Genomic DNA, 16,305 nt, shown 5'->3' on the forward strand with positions numbered 1-16,305 from the left:
GACCCATGGTGTTGCACATCATAAATTAATTTAAAATGATGAAAAAGTGTTTCCACCAAAAAATGCTAAATGGGCATTTATTCAAAGCAGTCTATCTTTGAAAAGCAAAAGAAATTTACCAAATAATTATTTTTTTTTAAAAATGACACTGTCCATCCACATGTCCATTCATCTATCTGTTTGAGAAGCAATAACTTTGTCTAGCAATGTTGTAAAATTCTTTGCTCATAGAGAAAATTTTGCCAGTGGTTCTTGTGTGACAACTTCTTTTCCAGATTAGGGTACTAGCCAAATATACTTTTTTATATAATAGAAAGATGTAGCTATGGAGGGGTGGTGTTAGATGGAAGGCAGATTTGTGGTCTTGACATATACAGATACTTGACAAACCTCGGTCTTGCCTTCATTCAGTTAGAGGGAATTTCTTCAAAAAAAAACATAACGTTTTATTCAAAAAATATTTTTAAAAACCATATCAGATGTTAAAGTCATCCCAACTCCAGTCCTGACTGAGGTCAGAATGTTTTAAGGGCAAAAACCAAAGGACCTAGTAGTGCCTTTTTTGCCCTTTAAGGACAGGGCAACACATAGTTCAGTGGACCGGTGCCAGCTGACCAAGACAAGGAAGTATAGAATTTGAAAGTTATCAGTAAATTGTAAAATAATTTGACAGATCACTTATATGTCTGTCAAAACTACTAACAAAAAAATTAGGTCTGCATTTTGATTGTTTTATATATTTAATTTTTAAAAATTATTTGTTCATAGTCTATATTACAGATATTGATGAAGCTTATTCATTTTCCTTCACTCTGATAGTTTAGGAACACTATCCTAACATTGTATGAACCTCTAGACTGATGTGTCATACTATCAGAGACCTGGCCTGGGGGGACTTTGTGGGTAAGAGACTGTGTGGGAGGGCAGTGTGCACAACCCAAATCCTACATGAGCAATGCTGAAACACCTTATCACAAATGTGCTGCTATGGATGCATATTTAGTTATTTATCTAGGAACAAGGGTGAAATTGGGCAAGGAGAAATCTACAAAGACTCCTCCCTGAACCATTTCAGAGTTTTTCTATGAGACTAAAGCACACAAAAGAGGCAATTGCAGACCAAATTTCTTATTTTTTTATTCTCCCTGTTGAAACTCAAGTTATAGAAGAGTTTGAAATGAGGCTGAAGAGAAAGGAAGGTCAAATGAGGTGGTCAAGTTTGAAGGCATGGGAGGCTGTCCCCTTCCAGGGTGGGTTGTCATACTTGGTTCTGTGTCCATGATGAGCTGCCTGCAAACTCAGGTTCCTGACGTCCCACCAGACCTAGTCCTTGAACTTGCAGATATAAGGTAGCATCGCACCGCAGTTATAATCTCTCCATTTCAGATATCCTAGAGAGACAGAGGAGCTCAGGTAGATGTGGCTGGTGCAGCTCATGAACCCAAGGTACAGGCAGCCCAGATTCTGGCGTAGGATTCACAGCCTCTCCCTCATCCTCAGCAGTGTCCTACTCCAGGGGAATGGGACTCAAAGAAAGGAGAGATGAGAAGGGGTGGGAGAAGATAAACCAACCGTACATTTTCTTGCTCAAGGGGATTCTCTGACGGTCACACTGAGAAATAGGGAAAAAGGATGGAGAGGTCTGGCAGAAAGGAGCTCCTCTGTTGCTTACCTGTGCTTGCTGACAGACTCCCACAGTAGCCGGGGTTTGGGTTAGTGGAGGGGTGTCTCTCCCAGGCAAGGTAATTCAGTACATCCGTGCTACTCCACTCCCATCCACCTGCATTGGGCTCATAGCCCTAGAGAGGATGGAGTCTAGTGAGGTTGAATGGCCATTAAAGGGCTCCTTGCAGGAACCCCTCCCCAGCATCATGGAATTTGGTCTGCTCCTCTAGATGCTGCCTGGGAGCCAAAGCTCTCCTCTGGGAGACTCCTCCTAACTCCTTGCTCTTATTGACAACTCCTGAAGCCCATAAACACAAAGACCAATAGACCCATTCAGAGTAACCTCTCACTGACTGAACAGCAATGAGTGATGCATATGTGATTAGCTTCTGAACCTCAAAGACAGTGTCTGTTCCATAGAGCAAAAATGGATCCTCTCTTCATTTAGGAATCACTCGGCACAATATGTGTAGACTCTGTGAAGCTCAGAGAACTGAATTACATGGCCTCACATGCAAATTAAGAAGCAGACTAACTTCAGCAGAGTCAAGAGACTTCCACAGAACTCAGCTGTTCAGCTGGCCACAAGGTCCTCCCTTTTCTCCTAATATCCTCCTGGATCTCTGAGCTCCAAGGCTCTCTGGGGCATTTACTGGGCAGACACAGGGGACAGGGAGTGGGCTCGGGTGGCAATAGCAGCTTGAGAGGTTATAGAGAGAAGATGTATTCATACCTCTGTGGGATCATGGAGCCCCATCCAGATGTTTGAGTAAGTGTTCGCACTGTTCTGTACTAGGGAGGCCACAAAGGATGCCTCAGCCCCACTGAGCACAGACACAAGGTGTCCCGAGGGTCTCTTCTGGCAGGCCATCTGTGTGGGGAAGGGAGAGACTCAGGGGAGGCCTGAGACATCACTGGGAGACGGGCAGTGCAGAGGTAGGGGAGAAGAGGTATGTATGCAAAAGATGAGGATGCTCACCGTCACCCCCAAGGAACTCTGGGGAATGGGACACCCCCCCCCACACCGCCAGGTCTCTAGTGTACTTTCCCTTAAAACCTCGACCTGCAAATTCAAGTACTCACATCTGCATTCATCCAGGATTTTGGTGTCATAAACAAGGCATAGCAGTGGGAGGCATAGGCCTTGGAGCCTTTGGGACACGTGATCCGTGGAGTGGGCACTTCCTTTGGCGAGTCTTCACCTAGGATGGAAGGACACAAAAGAGAGAGAAGAGGTGAATAGGAGACTGGGGATCAGGGTGGGAGGTGACCTAAAGGAACGTCTATGGGGTCGGTGCTTGGGGAAGTGATGCCAAAGTCCTGACTGCCTCTCACCACTGCCAACACTTTCAGGATTTCTTGTTCTTGAACCAGCCCCACTAAATGAGGAAACCTCTCTTTTCTTTTCATCTTTCCCATTCACAGTCCAACCCTTCCCTGCTCTAGGATACACATTCTTGCCCTGGGTCCTCATTTTCCTTCCCCTTATTTTATTTCTGTCCCTTCACACTTTCCTCTTTCGCCTACCAACATAAATGAGAGTGCACTGACAAGAAGCAAAGGACCTCCTTGCAGTGCTAGTGGACCACTGTGATGCCTGCCACCCCTGGTTACCCTGAAGGATGGTGTGGTGATGGACGAGTCACAGGCCATTTCATGGTGTGGGGATATATGTCACCAGTACCACGAGAGTCTTCCTTCTCCTCTTGGCCCTGAGCATTCGCAAGGACCCAGTGTCAGAGGCAGAGAAATCTCACCTTGGACCTGAGACAGCAACATCAGGCAGGAGAACAGCATCCAGGACATGCTGGGGAGGTCCATGTGAGGCCGCATCATGTCTGTGACCTGAGGAAGCAATCAGATTTCACTAAGAGAAGTGTGATCAGAGAGAGGACATATAGAGATCCTTGTCTTTCCTTTGTTAGTCCCCTAGGAATAAGTTCATCTTAGTGACATCCATTCCCTTGTATACCTCTGGAAAGAACTAGAAAATCTGTACATGCTCCTACCCCATGAGACCTCCCAAGCCTGCCTGTGCTGAGTCTCAGAGCTCCTGTATCTGACAGAGATCCTCCTGTAGCTTCCCCCAAATATGTACAGTATAGCTCTTGCCATGGTCTCATCTTCTGTCAGCCTCCACTCACCTGTCTTGCAGGGATTTGCAGTGGTTTGTCATGTCAGAGAAGACTGTGCTTTTATAAGAAAATTGGAAGGAGGGGCACTCAAATGAATTACAGGAATGTGGAGGGGACAGGGGTCATGGGAGGGGCTTCTATTTGTTCAAGGAAATTGCCACCACATGGAGGAGTCTCTTCCCAGCAAAGCCTGGGAATTGCCACAGATACTGCCTCTTTCCAGTTAGCAGGCCAGCACTTTTCCCAACAATAAGTGACATTTGGTCTTTCCCTGTCTCTTCCTTGTTATGGACTGGTTACAAATTGTGGCACTGGAAAATGGAGTCGTTCTTCTGGTGGATATCTCAAGGACTCTCTTTGGCATAAATATGTATTTCTTTCTATTTTGTATAATATAATTAATATAACTAATTATAATTTCATGATAAGTGGAGGTGAGTATGGGAATTACAGGTGAGGGCATAGAAGGAACTGAAACTAATAGGACAGATCGTTTCAGGGTTTCCTCTTAAACTCGGTGGCGAATTTTAATGAAAATTCAGAATCATCTGATGACTCAATAGGTAACCCAAGATATTAAGGAAAATGAGATGATTAAACTTGTCTTTCCAGTCTCCTGAGCGATGGAGCTTACCTGATGGATACTCATTATGTGATAGATTAAGAAGAAATGGAAATTAAAGCATAAGGAGGACTAGAGTAAGATGAAGAGCCAAAGGAAGAAAGCATGAGGCTTAAAGAAGGGTCAGAGCAGCAATTGGTTGAAATTGTAGATATCGTCCTACATTGCCGGTAAGTTAGAGGTGTGGCATCAAGATGCTCACTGCCCTGGGCTGCTAACAACCTCCTTGCAAGGCTATTGTTCGGCTTTAGATTAAAAGACATTTATTTCTGTTACATTCTTACTGGGAGAGGGGCCAGCTTCCTGTGGGGGTACTGAGAAAAGTTCCTCAGACAGGTTTACTTTCTGAGTTTGCAATTTTGCCACAGTGAAAAACATGTGGCTCATATGATGTGTTTCAGGGGCGTTTTGGCCAGTCCTAGACAAAGTTAGGCTGGGAGTGTCTACAAACCCTTTTTTATACTATATTTTTATAGGCAAGCTTGTGTGTAGATGTCTATGGTAGAGCTTTGTGATGAGGTCATGCAGTTAAGTTCATCATTGATTCATCTCCTCAGAATCCAAACTCAGTGGATCCCACAAATGATCTAATAAGAAATATAGCCAACAGATTCTTTTGTTAAAACGGGAAAAAATTATTACTTTACAAACATATACAAAAATATGTAAATGCAATCCTATGACTAACAGTGAGAGCTCAGTGGAAATTGAAGTTTAAAAGTATAAAAATAGTATATCATAAAATATGATAGTTAAAATGATTAGGAAATTAATCTTGCTACATCAAAAGAATTACTTGAGGAGAAGTTAATAATGACAATTAACAAATCTGGAATGGACTCTGGTCCTGAATTCCTGAAAAATTCAGTGTAATAGAGCAAAGAATCCGTTAAATTTTTTTTTTAATGTTTACTTATTTCTGAGACAGAGAGCGACAGAGCATGAGTTGGGGAGGGGCAGAGAGAGAGGGAGACACACAATCAGAAGCAGGCTCCAGGCTCTGAGATGTCAGCACTGAGCCCAACACGGGGCTCAAACTCACAGACCGTGAGATCATGACCTGAGCCAAAGTCTGATGCCTAACCGACTGAGCCACCCAGGCGCCCCACAAAGAATCCATTTTAAATTAAAATAACCTGGGGCGCCTGGGTGGCGCAGTCGGTTAAGCGTCCGACTTCAGCCAGGTCACGATCTCGCGGTCCGTGAGTTCGAGCCCCGCGTCAGGCTCTGGGCTGATGGCTCAGAGCCTGGAGCCTGTTTCCGATTCTGTGTCTCCCTCTGTCTCTGCCCCACCCCCGTTCATGCTCTGTCTCTCTCTGTCCCAAAAATAAATAAACGTTGAAAAAAAAATTTAAAAAAAATAAAATAAAATAAATAAATTAAAAGAACCTAAAGAGATATAGCAACCTGATTGAGTGAGTAAATTTTAATTGGATCTTGATTAATAAAGTAAGTCATTTCAGGGACAACTGTGAAATGTAAATATGGACTGATATTTGATAATCCTAGAATTTTAAATTCTCTTTCTTGTGATAATGGTATTATAGTCAGTAGATTTCCTTATACTTCTGATATTTATAGTGAGGTATTTAGAGGTGAAATGTCATGATATCCACAACTTATTTTCAAATTATTAAAGAAAATGTCTGTGTGTGGGGTGGAGAAGAGGTCAGGGAATGATAAATAAAGCAAATATATTACAATATGGTAACAATTACCAAATCTAAGTGTAAGGTGTAATGGTATTATAATATTCTTTCAATTTTTTCCATATGTCTAAAATTTTCCAAACAAAAGTTATAGGGGCACCTGGGTGGCTCAGTTGGCTGAGTATCCAACTCTTCATTTCAGCTGACGATCATGAGATTGAGCCCCGCATTGGGCTCTGAGCTGAGTGTGGAGCATGCTTGAGATTCTCTCTTTCCCTCTCTCTCTGCCCCTCCCCAGCTTATGCATTCTCTCTGTCTCTCTCAAAATAAATAAACTTCAAAAAAATAAGCAGGTATAGTTTAACTTACATGTTCACTATCAATAATAACACGTATGCATTTTTCTCATCATTACCATAAACTATAAATAGCATATATAGAGCAATATTCATGTAGAATCATATGTACTCTACACATTAAAAATAAATTTTACAAATTCAAATGAAATACTAAAGTATTATAAATAAATAATATTTAACAGCTATGTAAACAATTAAATAAAAACAAGAAAAAGCAATGAGGTAATTGATATTCTATGTCCAACCAGATAAAAATTGTATCTTCAGAGTTAAAAAGAGTGACCATCAGATACCATCTTTCAAAGCAGAGTTTAAATAGTTGTGAAAATGGAAAACCTCTGAGTCCTTCACTTATCTATAGGAGAAGGAATTATATGTGGCTCTCTAAAATTTCTCTTCTTTTCAAACTGTGCTTGGTTTACTGTCCTCCTGAATCTTCCCTGTTGCCAGCTAGAAGGCAGTTAAATTCAGATACTCCTATGAGAAGTTATTAAAACTCAGTTTTGTTTTTATTTTAATTCAAATAATGTTATATTATAATAAACCTTGAGGCTATAATATCCCTAACTGCAATATAAGACTTTGGTTTCTAATGACAGCTCACTAAACTCAGTAAAAGTTAGTTGTTATTGTTTTATTTGTAATTGTTCTTCCAAACAATCCTCATTAACCAGGCACTGAGAAGTTTGCTTAAATGCTATCTTTAAGGGAGCTGGTCTTAGGTTATTTACAATCCACTTCCTGGTGGTGGGAGAGGAATCCTTACTCTTGGAATAGCCAAGATTGAGCTTTAAGAAGTTTCCTTTGCCAAAAGATATGATGTCCAGGTTGTACTTCTTATCTCTATTAACTTCCAAGTCCAACAATATTTGCAGATAAGCCTTTGTATGGTTATTCCTAGAATTTATACAAGGGGAAAATGACCACTTTGCGGAAATCTAGTATGTTTCTCCCAAGGATGGTGAAATGTGAAGGGTTCCTGGAATAGCCTTGAAGTATATTTTATTGGAGATTTATCACTAAAGCACACCCAGTTGGGATATATTAACCAAATACCCAAGATGCGACTTTGGTCCTTTCACCTTATCCTAAGCCTGTCAGAAAAAAATGGGAACAACAAAAAAAAAATGAGGTGCCATACACTTTGTGAAACAAGGCAGGCTGGCAAACCTCAAAGTCCCTGAGGCCAATGAGGGAAGTTATCAGAGCCCTGGAGAGTTGATACCATAGCTGCTGACATCTGGTTAATTATATGCAAGTAATGAACAGTAACTATTTTTATCACCTGTGCAGTTATTGGGGGCAATAAAGCTCTTATCAGGAAACTGTCAATTTTCGTTTGGTTTCAGCGCCTCACATTGGCCTTAGAACAATTCCCTGTTGCGTATCATGTTAGTTCTTCCAATATATTTGAGTGTTTGATAAAGGCTATTTTTTGTTACTTAATTGTCTTTTAGGATAAACTAGTCATAATACAAAATGTTCTTCATTTGGGAAAAAAGTGAGATTATATTTCCAGCTGGTCACCATCATTTATAATCAGTTTGTTGGTGGAAACTCTGCAGATCTGAAATGCATTTCCAGAGTTTGTATTTCTTTTGGCAGCAAATAAAAATAAAAATCAGAAATGCTTTCATAGCTGTGCTGCTTTTCTTTTTATTATGCATTGTTTTTATGATACAGAAAAAATTAATAAACATGTATGTATTCACCATCTAGAATGAACAGCAATTATATCTTGCCATTTTCACATCTTTATTTTTTTAAGAAATAAAGAAGTAAACAAGAAGTAATGAAGAAATAACCTAGTAGCTATTTCATACTTCTTACCTAATTTTTACTCCTTCTCCATTATGAATTTTCTAATCATTCTTCCAATTTATATTTTTGAGCATTTGTTGAACATAGATATATCACTCTATGTAGTATTATCTTATATTTCTAGATTAACATATATGTGTCATATTTCATATAACATTCTACAATTTTTTTGTTCATTTGACCTTAGGTTTTAAAATCTATTTTGAGATAAATAGTCTAATTCTTTGATTTTAAATGCAATGTAGTATTTACTCATCTAAGTATTTCAAAAGTATGTATCCTTTCTTCTATTGGTGGAAATTTACCACTTTTCACTGATTTTAAGATTTGTAATTTACCCCATTTTAAAATCTCTAAAATCGGGGGTTGCGTGGGTGGCTCATTCCATTAAGTGTCTGACTTCGGCTCAGGTTGTGATCTCTCACCGTTGGTGAGTTCGAGCCCCATGTCAGACTCTGTGCTGACAGCTCAGAGCCTGGAGCCTGCTTTGGATTCTGTGTCTCCCTCCCTCACTCATCCTCTCCCCGGCTTGTACTCTGTCTCTGTCTCAAAAATAATGAACATTAAAAAAAATTTGTTTCTAATGTCTAAAATCTAAATGCAGTGGTAATAATGACAAACATGGTCTTCATCTTTGCTGTGTAGGAAAGTGGTTAGCAAACTTCTGTAAAGGACCAGATAGTAAATAGTCTGGGCTCTGTGGGGCATTCTGTCTCTGAACTCTGCCATTATAGCATGAAAGCAGCCAAAGGCAATATGCAAATGATGGACATGTTTGTGTTCTAGTTGAACATTAATTATTAACACTGAAGTTTGAATTTCATATCATTTCTATGTGTCACACAGTGTTAGTTTCAGGTGTACAACACACTGATTCAACAATTCTATGTATTACTCAGTGCTCACCATGATAACTGTAGATACCATCTGTCACCATACAACATTATTACAATATCAAAATACTCTTCTTTTGATTATTTTCCAACCATTTAAAAATGTAAGAAAATTCTTTGCTTATAGGCCATATAAAAACAGGCAATAAACCAGATTTGTACCACCGACTACTTTGCTGTCAACTGGGACATAAAAAATTAGAAGTAAAATAATCAAATAGTAGTATAACTAATCAATTATTTATAATATAGTAAGATCCCTGAAGAATTAGTATAAAGATTTTGATAGCATAAAGCAGGAGGGGTGTGACCTGATCTTAGCAGACAGTTAACAAGTTGGTGTGATTCCAAAAGGCACTGGTTTTGATAATTTTTGTTCCAATTGTAAAAGAAACAGATGTTTAATCATGAACCCAGTCTAATCAAAAGAGCTCAGAAAAACACATCCATTTCAAATTGTACTTTTTCCAAATAGTTATAGTAAATTAAGTTCAATGAAAGCATCATTTGTGGAAAAAAAGCAGTATAAGAAAAAAGGTTGGTCTCAGAACTCTTCTCCAAAGTAACATTACCAATTCAAAAAACTTTAAATTCCAACTGAAGATTGTGTTCAAGAAACTAGAATATGCAGGTCCAAGTTCTCCATCCAAAATCCATTTCCAGATTAGAGGTCCACAGTCAGCATCTATGACCAAAGTGAAGTCTAGGTCCTGGTTCCAAAGGCCGGTCCAAAGTCCATATCTACCTAAGGACAAACACCATCCCCAAGGTTGTATTCCTAGGTATATTTCCACTCTGGATCTTGTCCAGACACAAGGTCCAGGTCTAATAGCTGGTCTGAGATCTAGGTCAAATTCATTTTTGATTTACAGTCAATATTCAGGTCTAGATAAAAGTTCTAAGATCGTGGTAAAGTTCTAGAGTCCAGTTTCACATCTGTGTTTAGAAATGAAGTCCAGGGGCACCTAGGTGGCTCAGTCAGTTAAGCATCTGACTTCGGCTTAGGTCATAATCTTGGGGTTTGTGACTTTGAGCCCCGTGTTGGGCTCTGTGCTGACAGCTCAGAGCCCAAAGCCTGATTTGGATTCTGTGTCTCCCTCTGTCTTTCTCCCCCCTCCCCACTCACACTCTGTCTCTCTCTCAAAAATAAATAAATATTCTTAATAAAAACCCTTGAGAAAGTCAGGATAGAAGGAACATACTTAAAGATCATAAAAGCCATTTATGAAAAGCCCACAGCTAACATCATCCTCAACGGGGAAAAACTGAGAGCTTTTTCCCTGAGATCGGGAACACGACAGGGATGCCCACTCTCACCGCTGTTGTTTAACATAGTGCTGGAAGTTCTAGCATCAGCAATCAGACAACAAAAGGAAATCAAAGGCATCCAAATTGGCAAAGATGAAGTCAAGCTTTCCCTTTTTGCAGATGACATGATATTATACATGGAAAATCCGATAGACTCCACCAAAAGTCTGCTAGAACTGATACAGGAATTCAGCAAAGTTGCAGGATACAAAATCAATGTACAGAAATCAGCTGCATTCTTATACACTAACAATGAAGCAACAGAAAGACAAATAAAGAAACTGATCCCATTCACAATTGCACCAAGAAGCATAAAATACCAAGGAATAAATCTAAACAAAGATGTAAAAGATCTGTATGCTGAAAACTATAGAAAGCTTATGAAGGTAATTGAAGAAGATTTAAAGAAATGGAAAGACATTCCCTGCTCATGGATTGGAAGAATAAATATTGTCAAAATGGCAATACTACCCAAAGCTATCTACACATTCAATGCAATCCCAATCAAAATTGCACCAGCATTCTTCTCGAAACTAGAACAAGCAATCCTAAAATTCATATGGAACCACAAAAGGCCCCGTATAGCCAAAGGAATTTTGAAGAAGAAGACCAAAGCAGGAGGCATCACAATCCCAGACTTTAGCCTCTACTACAAAGCTGTCATCATCAAGACAGCATGGTATTGGCACAAAAACAGACACATAGACCAATGGAATAAAATAGAAACCCCAGAACTAGACCCACAAATGTATGGCCAACTAATCTTTGACAAAGCAGGAAAGAACATCCAATGGAAAAAAGACAGTCCTTTAACAAATGGTGCTGGGAGAACTGGACAGCAACATGCAGAAGGTTGAAACTAGACCACTTTCTCACACCATTCACAAAAATAAACTCAAAATAGATAAAGGACCTGAATGTGAGACAGGAAACCATGAAAACCTTAGAGGAGAAAGCAGGAAAAGACCTCTCTGACCTCGGCCGTAGCAATCTCTTACTCGACACATCCCCAAAGGCAAGGGAATTAAAAGCAAAAGTGAATTACTGGGACCTTATGAAGATTAAAAGCTTCTGCACAGCAAAGGAAACAACCAACAAAACTAAAAGGCAACCAACGGAATGGGAAAAGATATTTGCAAATGACATATCGGACAAAGGGCTAGTATCCAAAATCTATAAAGAGCTCACCAAAGTCCACACCCGAAAAACAAATAACCCAGTGAAGAAATGGGCAGAAAACATGAATAGACACTTCTCTAAAGAAGACATCCGGATGGCCAACAGGCACATGAAAAGATGTTCAGCGTCGCTCCTTATCAGGGAAATACAAATCAAAACCACACTCAGGTATCACCTCACGCCAGTCAGAGTGGCCAAAATGAACAAATCAGGAGACTATAGATGCTGGAGAGGATGTGGAGAAACGGGAACCCTCTTGCACTGTTGGTGGGAATGCAAATTGGTGCAGCCGCTCTGGAAAGCAGTGTGGAGGTTCCTCAGAAAATTAAAAATAGACCTACCCTATGACCCAGCAATAGCACTGCTAGGAATTTATCCAAGGGATACAGGAGTACTGATGCATAGGGCCACTTGTACCCCAATGTTCATAGCAGCACTCTCAACAATAGCCAAATTATGGAAAGAGCCTAAATGTCCATCAACTGATGAATGGATAAAGAAATTGTGGTTTATATACACAATGGAATACTACGTGGCAATGAGGAAAAATGAAATATGGCCTTTTGTAGCAATGTGGATGGAACTGGAGAGTATGATGCTAAGTGAAATAAGCCATACAGAGAAAGACAGATACCATATGGTTTCACTCTTATGTGGATCCTGAGAAACTTAACAGAAACCCATGGGGGAGGGGAAGGAAAAAAAAAAAGAGGTTAGAATGGGAGAGAGCCAAAGCATAAGAGACTCTTAAAAACTGAGAACAGGGGCGCCTGGGTGGCGCAGTCGGTTAAGCGTCCGACTTCAGCCAGGTCACAATCTCGCGGTCCGTGAGTTCGAGCCCCGCGTCGGGCTCTGGGCTGATGGCTCAGAGCCTGGAGCCTGTTTCCGATTCTGTGTCTCCCTCTCTCTCTGCCCCTCCCCCGTTCATGCTCTGTCTCTCTCTGTCCCAAAAATAAATAAACGTTGAAAAAAAAATTAAAAAAAAAAAAAAAACTGAGAACAAACTGAGGGTTGATGGGGGGTGGGAGGGAGGGGAGGGTTGGTGATGGATATTGAGGAGGGCACCTTTTGGGTTGAGCACTGGGTGTTGTATGGAAACCAATTTGACAATAAATTTCATATATTAAAAAAATAAAATAAAATAAAATAAAATAAAATAAAATAAAATAAAATAAAATAAAATAAAATAAAACAAATAAGTAAATATAAAAAAATTAAAAAAAAAAAGAAAGAAATGAATTCCAGGTCCAAGTTCTAGGTCCAAGGTCATGTCCAGGTCCAGACTAAGTCTCAAGTCTGAGATTAGATGTCTAGATCAATGTCAAGGACAAACTCACAAGTCCATGACTATGGAGCATGATTAAGGTCAGATTCAATGTTCTGCACAAATTCAGGTCCTAGTTTTAGGTCTCCTGTCTCATTCCAGTGTATAAGTCTAGAGAATAGTTTCACATTAATGTCTAATATGTGAGATCCAGGTCTTGGTCTAAAGTCTAAGTTTGAAATTATGGAAATTTCAGGTAAAAGGTACAATGTCAAGTTCCAGTCCATATTCAGTACAGGCTTATGGTTCATTCCTATAGTCCAGATCCAGTGTACATGTCCTAAGTCAGTCCTATGTTTGTGGCTGGAGTCTTGGTCCAAGGTTTAGGTCTACATGCACACTTAATGTCAATCTCAACTTTCAGGTCATTCCAGGTTCCACGATTTTCTGACCTCTCCTCCCCAACAGCATCTCTGTCTTTTTTATAACATCTGTCAATTCCTCTAGACTTTGTCCTCCCTTTTCCTCCTTCCACCCAAATCTAAAATTTGTTGGTCCTCCATAATTTTTCCTCCTTCTATTCTTTTATTCCTCTCTTCCAACACCTGCTAATTCTCCCCCAGTATTTTCTCCTATTCTTTTCCTTCTCTTGTCTTATGACACTTGCTAAATCTCCAGTATTTTCATATGCTTTATGAGAACAGGAATGAGAACATTCCTCTCAATTTCACTTTCCTGTTATTGGTGGTTTTTGTCTCTGTACAGTGGCTGCTTATGATAAGATTGATAATTGTACCTGGAATGAAGGATCTTATGTGAACAAGGTCCCTGCATTCTGACAAAGATTTACCCTTTAAGTGAAGAGCAGTGATAGTTGCATGCCTATAGTGCAAACAAATACCATCCATGTTCAGGATTTTAATACTTAATGAAGCCTAATATGTTGGTCCTATGTATAATTAGTGAACATGTTTCCCCTGCTATTCTCATCTATCTGGCTATTTGGTTTATGAATATGCAAATCGCAAAATATTAATACTTTAACATATATACTACATGAAGGCTTTTTTTTACTAGAATGTAGCAAGCTCTTATATATTGTTTTTGATAAGGTGATATGCTCAGAATTAGAACTTAGATTCATAATTCACATGCATAAGCAGTCTACAAAAGGCAGTTCTTAGTATGATAAAAACAATAAACTATAGAAGGGTATATTAATAACATAATTTACGTAAAAGTAAAACACTTCTGTGATGCAAACTATCTAATAAAGTAAGTAGTCAAAAGGCAAATCTGGGAATACCCATTTTTAACTTATACCAAAAATATACCTAATATACAATGATTTTCTAGAAATCAATTTTAAAATAACAATAATTCAGTAGAAAAGAATTGCAGAGAACATAAACAAATATTTCACAGTAAAAGAATTACAATTTTCTTTATACTACAGTATGATTATTCTATTAAAAATATGCTCACACAATAAAATAATTGCAAATTAAAACCACACTAAATCATATAGGAACTCTGTACTTTCTGCTCAGTTTTTCTGTAAAATTAAAACTTCACCAAAAGTAGGTCTCTTAATTAAAGTAAAACTGTACTGAATCTAGCATAGTGGCAAAGATCTACAAGTTTGATTATAAACTGTATGAGCAGGACTGTGAGGAAGCAGAATCTTCATACATGAAGTGAGGAAAGATAAATTAATGTGATGCCTGCCTTCCCATAGTATAATTTGGCCACATATATCAAAATTAAAAATAGATATATTGGGGTGCTTGGGTGGCTCAGTCGGTTGAGCATCTGACTTTGGCTCAGGTAATGATCTTGCGGTCTGTGGGTTCGATCCCCATGTTGGGCTCTGTGCTGACAGATCAGAGCCTGGAGCCTTCTTCGGATTCTATTTTTCCCTCTCTCTCTGCCCCTCCCCTGCTCATGCTCTGTCTCCCTCTCTCTCTCTCTCTCAAAAACAAATAAAACATTAAAAAAATAAAATTAAAAATAGATATATCCTTTTGTCATAAAGTTTTACTTCTTAATATTTATTATACAAATACATTTACATATGATGCAAAATCAACTATGTTCAAGTTTGCTGTTACAAGATTAGTAGTAACAGGAAAAGATCAGAAATAACCTACATATACATCAAAGGAGCAGAATAAACTATGGTGCATCCATTCAATGAAAGATCACTTCATAGTCCCTGAATCAGATTTGTTTCAGAATTTAGAATTTTTGAATTAAAAGGTAATATGGTAATATGTAATTGCATATTATATTGCCAGGATAGATGAGGACAGCACTTTTTTATCAGCCGCATTAACATTTGGCAGCAATTGTTTGAAAAATCACATTAAATGGGATATATATAAAGACCATAAGTTTTGAAGTATCTTCACTTCAGGGCAATTCAGACAGGGTGAGATTGCATCACTGGATTGGGCAGAGTGATGGTCCCTCAAGGATGTCCATGCCCTAATCCCTGGAACCTAAGAGTTCCAGGGTTACATGACATTACATTAGGCTGCATATATTTGGTTACATGACAAAAGGAACTTTACAAATGTAATTAACATTAGGGACATTGAGATGGGGAGATCATTGTGTATTTTCTAGGTGAACCCAATATAGTTACCTGAGATGTTAAAAATAGATGACCATCTCTGGCTGGAACAAGAGACAGAAGAGAAGAGAAAGAGAGATGTGCTAGAAAGGAAAGCCACAGAGAAGGACTGTATGCACCACTACTGGCTTAAAGGTACAGGGGGCAAAAGGAATATAGATGTCTTTAAGGATTGAAGGATACCAACAGCCAACAAAGAAATGGAGACTGATAGATACTAGGAACTGAATTCTGCTAACAACGTGAGTGAGTTTGAAAGCAGATTCTCTCCTAGAACCTCCACAAAAGAAGATGCTTAGATTTTAGCCTTAGGAAACCTGGAGCAGATAACCAGAACCCATGCTCTGAGACTTCCAAACTGCAGAATTGTGGATAATAAATTTGTGCTGTTTAAACAGTGTAAGTTTGTGGTAATCTGCTCAGGCAATAGTAAAAAAGTAATTCAGTTCACCAAGTGAGTGATAAAAATGTTTGGTTTTTACTGCTTTTTTTGCTCTTCCTTTAAAAAAAAAACTTTTTATCAAAGTATAATATATATGAAAAAAAGTCCACAAGTGGTAAATGCATAGTTTAATCAGTTTTCATTAACTGAATACATCAGTATATCCAGAACTTGGATCAGAAAATAGTAATTACCAGCATCCCAGGAGATCCACCTCTACTTCAAATACTTAAATGAGTTTAGCATTTTCCATACGTGACATAAATGGAATCATAAAATATAAATGTCCAGTGACTGGCTTCTCTCAATTAACTTTGTAGATACGTTGAAATT

General features: G+C 38.9%; 1 protein-coding gene across 2 annotated transcripts; it reads right to left on the reverse strand.

The window, feature by feature from the left end:
- Nucleotides 1–1,112: 1,112 nt before the first annotated feature.
- LOC125162426 (lithostathine-like) lies at nucleotides 1,113–10,072 on the reverse strand. 2 transcript variants are annotated; one of them, XM_047853443.1, is made up of 6 exons: nucleotides 9,717–10,072; nucleotides 3,423–3,510; nucleotides 2,749–2,867; nucleotides 2,399–2,536; nucleotides 1,673–1,799; nucleotides 1,113–1,391 (listed from the first exon to the last, which is right to left on the reverse strand). In XM_047853443.1, the coding sequence occupies exons 2-6, from the start codon at nucleotides 3,499–3,501 to the stop codon at nucleotides 1,324–1,326; spliced, it is 531 nt and encodes a 176-aa protein (XP_047709399.1). In that variant the 5' UTR covers nucleotides 3,502–3,510; nucleotides 9,717–10,072; the 3' UTR covers nucleotides 1,113–1,323. The 2 variants fall into 2 exon arrangements, with proteins under 2 accessions (XP_047709399.1, XP_047709397.1); XM_047853441.1 differs by lacking the exon at nucleotides 9,717–10,072 and adding an exon at nucleotides 3,810–3,821.
- Nucleotides 10,073–16,305: the final 6,233 nt, after the last annotated feature.

Source organism: Prionailurus viverrinus, chromosome A3 (genome assembly GCF_022837055.1).
Source record: "Prionailurus viverrinus isolate Anna chromosome A3, UM_Priviv_1.0, whole genome shotgun sequence".
In the NCBI taxonomy this organism is placed as follows: Eukaryota; Metazoa; Chordata; class Mammalia; order Carnivora; family Felidae; genus Prionailurus; species Prionailurus viverrinus.

Bases quoted from the DNA above. Each gene is read 5' to 3' on its own strand.
- LOC125162426 (XM_047853443.1), bottom strand. From the start codon at position 3,501: ATGATGCGGCCTCACATGGACCTCCCCAGCATGTCCTGGATGCTGTTC. The intron at 2,868-3,422 runs GTGAGATTTCTC...CTTCCATCCTAG, and splicing joins GTTGCTGTCTCAGGTCCAAG to GTGAAGACTCGCCAAAGGAA. The intron at 1,800-2,398 runs GTATGAATACAT...CATCCTCTCTAG, and splicing joins GGCTCCATGATCCCACAGAG to GGCTATGAGCCCAATGCAGG.